General features: G+C 49.7%; 1 protein-coding gene across 4 annotated transcripts in view; it reads left to right on the top strand.

Moving 5' to 3' along the window:
- Positions 1–1,792: 1,792 nt before the first annotated feature.
- Positions 1,793–7,313, top strand: part of LOC147215771 (mitogen-activated protein kinase kinase kinase kinase 4) — a 58,890-nt gene continuing 53,369 nt past the window's right edge. For all 4 annotated transcript variants that reach the window (XM_086178693.1, XM_086178694.1, XM_086178695.1 and 1 more), the window contains exons 1-2: positions 1,793–1,926; positions 2,454–2,519. In XM_086178693.1, coding sequence (XP_086034819.1) covers positions 1,870–1,926; positions 2,454–2,519 — 123 coding nt within the window. In that variant the 5' untranslated portion in view covers positions 1,793–1,869. The remainder of the gene's footprint in view (positions 1,927–2,453; positions 2,520–7,313) is intronic.

Below are 7,313 nucleotides of genomic sequence, written 5' to 3'. Positions count from 1 at the left end.
ACTGATTGGACAGGTTTGGGTTTGGTCAACGATGTGTGTGTGTGTGTGTGTGTGTGTGTGATTGAGAGGGAGGGAGAGTTGTTGGAAGCCCAGGGAAGTGGTTAACATAAGTGAAGAATTTTGGTTGATATGTTTCCAAAAATGAATTTTTATGTGTGTATGAGTGTGTGTGTGTGTGTGTGTGTGTGTGTGTGTGTGTGTGTGTGTGTGTGTTTGTGTGTATGTGTAGGCAGCTGACCCCGGTTTGAACAGGACTACTGTGTCAGACCACAGAGAGAGCATTATCCACTGTACACACACCCAAATCCACACACATACACACACACACATACACAAACAGAAACACAACAATCTCTGCTACCAGTTCCTTCACTCGCACTCTGATTTGTCACTTTCACATACTCGCTCTATCTCTCTCTCACACACATACACACACACACACACACACACACACACACACACACACACACACACACACACACACACAAAACATCTAGAGGGGGTAAGAGTTGTCATTAGCCATCGTTCTGTTGCTGTCTCATACCCTTGCTAACAACAGGAAGTGTAGGATGACCCCGTCCCACACACACACACACACACTCACACACACAAGCACACGCACACCCCTGTCCCGCCACACAATCTAGTGCTGAATCAGGAGATCAGACTGTTGAGCTCCTTTCTCTCATGACAGAGTGAATGGTTGTGTGTCTCTATAAGCGGCCCTGTGATTGGTGAACCCCGCCTCTCAGCCAATCCCAGACGAGATAAGCTGCAGCCCCCCCGACCCCGAGTACAGGATAAGCGACACCGATAATGAATGAATGAATGAATATGCGGTAACATCAGGTATGAGAGCCTCCAGCAGGAACCAGGTTGGACACTTTGACTTGCAAAGGTCGAAGAGGTGAAGCCACACAGGCCGAAGACGCCAGGGGTGAAAGGGGGCTGTTTCTGGGTTGAATATTGATTCTCTTCTAACCAGAGGACTAACCAATAGAGGACTTCAGCTGAGAACGAGAGGGTGACTGGCTGGGACGGGCTGGGGGACCCGGCGGCGGCGGCACCCCTAAACCCGTGCAGTGAGCCTGACCTCTGTGTGATCAGGCGGAAAGGAGAATAAATGAATTAATATTCAGCATCATAATGAGTCTGGTGGCTTTACCTGCAAAATAAGAGTCCCTAGAAAAACAAATGAGACACGTGCAGGTAAATATGGCGAAAAAGTTTACTTTGTTTGTTTCTTCCTTCCTTCCTTTTCTTTCATGTAAATATCAGGCACCACTCAGGAAATGAGTGTGAATGTGAGCCGCTTTTCACGCACGCAAACTTTCAAGCGTCAGTATCTGTGTTTCATCACTTCCTGACGGTTCTCCACTAGGTTCTCGTTGCATTTTTAGATCTCGGAGCTGCAGAAGATCTCCGGAGAGGATGAGGAGGAAGGAGATTTCACTTCTGGAGCAAACTTGCGTCGTCAAGCTATATGTAGCGACAGCGGCCGGAAGCTCAGGGGGGGGGGGTGGAGACTTAACAAAACAAAAGCTCGGAAGTAGTTTGAGTGGCTAAATAAAACAACAACCGACGACTAAACACGAGGAAGAACAATGTAGAACTACTAGAACTTTATGCGACCTGTAGCATTCCGGAAAGCGAAGAAACAGATAAATCTAGAGAGTGTTACTTTCTGTGCAAATCAAGAAACCCGTTAGATGCTTTTATTGTGGAGGGCCCAACCGGAAACGGTGCATCTCATCTTTTCCAGCTCGACCAAACAGCGCGACCAAACTTGAGAATGGCCAGCAGAGGTGGAGCGGTGAGTCCACGGAGCAGAAGGTCCGGATCGACCCGCTGACGCCGTCACCTTCAGCCATGTCGAGGGAAAACACCACCCGGAGTTTGGACAGCATCGACCTGGCCTCCCTCAGGGTGAGCGCTCCTTTGGTCCAACTTGCCGAGATGTTTTGGAAACGCGCTTCAAACTTTCCTGTCCTCCAGAAGCTGCTTCCCGGGAGGCCGCCGCTCCTCCTCTGCAGACGCCGCCGTGCGGGTCGAGCTCAAGGAGTTGCTTGTTTTCACGCGTGTTTTCACCGTTTCGAACTGGGTCACAAGTCAATGGAGGGGGGGGAAGGTCTCTGCAGGGGGGGGGTTGCTGCTTTGAACATCTCATCTCCTGCATTGGTTCTCCACAAGCCACAAACATCTGACCGGGGAGAGTTTCTGCTGACTGATCTGATCTGAGAAGCTCACATCCGGCCTGAGAGCAGCGATAAGAACTGTCAAACTGTATCTCCACCACTCCAACATCTAATTTAACTCCATCTCCAGCATCTCAGCGCCCAACCCAGGGCCTCCTTTACTTATCGATCGTCCAAACCGCGAGCTCTCGGGCCACGGCTCACTCCCATGACCTCTAAGACGGATCTTCTAGATGTTTGTGTTGGTCTTTCCTGCAGGACCCGGCGGGGATCTTCGAGCTGGTGGAGGTGGTCGGCAATGGGACCTACGGGCAGGTGTACAAGGTGAGGAGATCCTTCTCGGTTTGAACGTATTTCTGAAACGGTTCAACGACGTAGGCGTTGTCGGCCCGATTCATCCTGCGGCTTATTCTTCTGAGAAGAAGAAAGGACCAGCCCTCAGCATCTGCACCTCAGTTTTTATTTTAGTTTTCAAAAAGTCCTGACCTCTCACAAACTTCCCCTTTCTTCTCAACCTTTTTCTGGGCGTGTGCACACACACACATGCGGTTTGCGGTGATGTCGTGTGTTCGCGAGGGGCCTCGTGACGCATCCATCACGTCCGAAGCCCCGATGTTTCAGCTACGTTTTGCTAGATTTTTCTCCAACGCGCGTGGTTTTAAACAAATTGAAACAAATAAATAAATAAACAATTACATTTTATAAATATATCAATAAATAAATGCATGCATGATAAAAAAAGAAAATTAGATATGAATAAATTCCAGTCGCAGATGTGTTCCTGCAAACTCCACGTTGCTCTCCATGTGGTGAAGATAAGGAACTCTGCAAGGAAGTATTCCAGATGGCGGTGTAGACAACGGATGTGTTGACAAATGTTGGGAAGGAGAAAAAGCAGCAGTGTGGTGGAGGTGGAGGTGGAGAGAAACCCCTCGGTGATGTGGTGAAGATGGGAAAGTGGTTTATGAAGACAGACGCTTTTCGCTGCCTGAGTGGAAACCCGGGTTCCCTTCCTGGACGGTGCGTTCGGGGTCCGCTGGGAATCCTCAGTTGTCAAAGCCTCTTTTCCGCCCAGTCCGGGTGGAGAGGCTCCTCGCTCAAGGTGCTCTCCAGTGCTGGCAGAGGTGTGAGGATCCTTCTTCTTCATGGATGATCGTCCCACCTGGGGATGGCCTCCCTTGTTTTGATGCTCCTGCGGAAGTGGGACGACCACTTTGGTCCAGGAGCTAGTGCAAAGACGGCGAAGGCAGGGGTTGGACACGTAGACACGGCTTTTACCGCCAGGTTCTTCTGTTGAAGAACTAGTTCAGGTTCTTCACCCACATCTGGGGCTCTGCAGCGCGGGGTTCTTCACGACCAGAGATGGTTTTGAGGCCTCGCTAAACTCCGCTGACGTCGTTCCCGACAGCCATGCTTGTTCTTCAGATGCTTTGACCTTCTCCGACCGCCGTCTTCGGTTTCCTCCGGGTTTCTCCGTCGTACAGATGTGAGAGCTTCTCAATCTCCTCGCTGCCGGGGGTGACGTCTGGTTTCTTGAAATTGAGATGTTTGCGTTCTACTGCGTTTTAGCTTTAGCTGATAAGTCCGACGTTTCACTGATTGGTTGACGTTACCAGTCCAAAGCAAAGTTGAAGCCTCCGGAGATAAGAGAGCAGGCCAAGCACGTGCTGTGTCTACAGGCTGCCTCTGAGCGAGCGGAGGACGTCTCAGCGCCGCCACGATGTGGCGTGTGAATAGCCTTGGCCGGTCAGAAGGCTTCTGCATAACATCCACCGGTGACCTCGCAGAGGTCTTCTTCGGTAGGTGTTTGCACAGAGCTGCACCATCTGTTTACAAACACCACAAGCCTCCTCTGTACGGCCGCTTCCTGTCATTTTGGACAATTTGGATCCATCCAGCCTGGCGTTAGCTTCTGGAGCTAGCTTACTCTACCATGTCTCCATGAATACCGTGACTCCCCAGCCAGTGCCGGTTATTAAAGTTACACAATCTGATGGTATCCATGACAATGGTCTTCCTGATATGGGGTATGTATGCTCCGCGGGCCGCAACGGCGCTAACAGTTAATCTCTAGTGTAAACAGACTGGGCCCTGGCCGTGGGGTAAGACTTAGTCATATCAAGGGTTAAAAAACCTCCACTTGAGATTCGAGATGATGTCGCAGGGCGAGGGAGCCATGGCGGAATCCGAGCGACATTATCGTACGGCCCGGTTTTTGCGGTCCATCAGGACCAAAACTACCCGCCACAAAAACAGTTTCTTCCCATCGGCAGTCTCACCATTACATTACATTACATTACATTACATTTGGCAGACGCTTTTATCCAAAGCGACTTACAATAGAGGACATAAGGACTGCAAATAACGCTTGCAAGTACAAGATGCACAGGAAATATACAGAGCAGTAAGCTTGGGTTAGTGAGAGTTTTTTTTTTTGTTTTTTTTTTTGACAAAGACGTACACAAACGTACACACACATACTGTATAGCCTAACTTGGTGCTTAACCTGATCTGGGGCAGCTCAAGCATCAGCGCAGTAAAAAGTCCTGAAAGAGAAGAGTTTTTACCTGTTTCTTGAAGGTTGAGGGAGATGATGCTAGTCTTGTTGCTTCCGGAAGTTTGTTCCACCACTGTGGTAGTAGAACTGAGAACAGTTTTGCCTGAGATCGCTTTGAGCGAGCAAAAGGTACCGCTAGAAGGTTTAGCAGTTGACCAGTAATGCTCACCAGTAATGCCCCGGCCCCCCATTGACGCTGTCCCAACCCCTGTGTTGCACTACTTTGCACTGCTTTGCACAACTTGCCATTTTGCACCACCAATCACGATCGCCCTGATTTCGCTCACAATTTATTTATTGCCTGTTACGTGTTGTCCGTTTCGCAAATTCCTTGTAAAATTACTCGGCGAATAAAGCGATTCTGTATTCTGAGTAGAGGGTCCTTAAGCACCCGCCATGACCCAAGAAGTTTGACAGTGATTTATTCATGTTCATTTTTTGGGCAATATCCCGTCCAATTAGCACGCTTAGCACGGCTAGCATCGGCCTATCTGTTGAGTTGTACGCCTCACATCTTGTTTTCTGGACCCAACTTGTACATCTGGCGCTGTTGACCCGCGCTATCTCGGTCGAGATTACGGTCCAGAATGTCTTGAGTGAAATCCAATAAATTGCCGCTAGGTAGCGCACGTCGCTAACGCTAGTCCCGTGTCTTCGGGCCTGAAACGGCTGTTTTTGGGTCCGAAACAACCCCCTAACATTCTGACCTGTGATACGACGATAAGGTCATGCTGCCAGGAGGCCGTCCGCCCGCCTGTCTGCCTGCCTGTCTGTTTGTTTGTTTGTTTTCCGAAGCAAATTGACCGGCCGATGGAAACTCTAGACAGCTCATTATGCCACAATTGTGCATCTGAGGGCCCGAAGAAAGCGGGACTCTCAGATGAAATCCGCATGTGGTTTCGGTGTTGACTCTCTCTCAAAAACGATGGTTTTGTTAAAAACTAGCTGTAAAAACATGTTGCAGCATTGTCTGTATTTTAGACTCGGTAGACTGTGTGCTGAATTGTATCAGCCTTGTTATTTTGTGATTTAACCCAGAATCCAGTGAAACCCGAGCACATAAACCTCCTTGACTTGAAAGTACGAGACGCGCCGCATTTTTCACATTGTACTACATTATTTGGGTTTTGCGCTCTGCTGACTCTCACATTGTTGGATCCCGGCGTCTTTCTTTCCAACACTAATTACTGCTTGTATTGTCAGAAAAGTGAAACGGCCTGACGTCCTAATGATCGGCTGTCTTCATGTGGTGGTGATAATGTGGCAGCGCCTGGCACGCCGCGGAGGCGGGACAAAGGACGTGTTCACACAGAAGGTGATCCGGACTGGCCTCCGGCCAAAGTGGAAGACGGTTTCACGTGTCTTTTCCCGCCGCGCCGGATCGTCTCACCCCGATCTACAGCCAGGGTGGGGCTGCGGCCGTGATTGGCCGAGAGGCGGGTCTCGCCGTGGGCGCCCTCCGTCTCGGGGACACATCCGACCATTCACATCTCTGGACAATTCAAGGCCATACACATGTCCAGGTGGGACTCCCGGGCAGTGAAGGTCTTCTCACCGTGTTGGTTCGACGCCTATATGAGCTAAATATTGCAGTGTGTGAGCGTCCAGCGGTTTTTACGGTTTCAAGGTTTGGGTTTAATTTAACGTTGAAGTTAGATGTTCATGGTTGAATCGTGTGTGTGTGTGTGTGCGTGCGTGTGTGTGTGTGTGTGTGTGTGCCTCTATTGCAACTTCCTGAAAGAGGAAATGTTGCAAAAGCGGAGGAGGACAGTGAGGCTGTGTTGGCTCAGACTCCGCCAGGGATAGAAATCTAATCCTATGACTCATTTTCATTGATTCCTTAACAAGTTCGGCACTCAAGACGTGGATGAATGGAATGCGGCCTCGCTCACCGTGACTTACAGCGATGACACAGATAGTTTTCGTCTCCGACGGCCGAAGAAATGCACGATGAGGCGTTTAAAAAGGCACTTTTGCGCAACAATGAAATGTATAGGTTCGTCCGCGCCGGGCAGTTCCAGAGTTTCGGGGTGAAGCGGCCTTCAAGGTAAACCTGGTTTACCAAGAATCCGTAATAACCGGTGTTGTGTGTTTGAATATTTAAACCGCGCCTTCAGGGAATTTGTTAAACTTAGCTGTGGATCCGTTGGCGGAAACAGAACCTTGATTGTTTGGAGTTAAAAGGGGAAAATAAGCAGAAAAGAACCAAAGGGGGGCCTTTTTCGACCCTGGCTCCAGAACTACACCAGGACTGGAACGTGGCTGTTGCTGAAGGTGCTGAAGATACTGGTGTGCAGGAGCGAGAAGGGGGCGGCTGCTGGGCGCTCCGTCTTCTGCAGTCTGAGGTAAAACTATTAGAAACCAACAGATGCCCAAGCTGAAAGGGAAGTGAGGTTCATCTGATCGGCCGTGCAGGATAGTGCAGGGGAGCTACATGGGTATCTTCTGATTTTTAGGGAATCTGGAGAAGGTCTTACATGTCATGTTGAGCACAGACCTTCTCAGAGCACGTCTGTTTGCGCGATTTTTTTCAGCTGTACAGCTGGCCTCGTCATGAGAAC

This window comes from Fistularia commersonii, chromosome 31 (genome assembly GCF_037954325.1).
Source record: "Fistularia commersonii isolate RoL2024-O1a breed Wild chromosome 31, RoL_Fcom_v1.0, whole genome shotgun sequence".
Lineage (NCBI taxonomy): Eukaryota > Metazoa > Chordata > Actinopteri > Syngnathiformes > Fistulariidae > Fistularia > Fistularia commersonii.
This window is presented reverse-complemented; position numbering and strand designations above follow the sequence as displayed.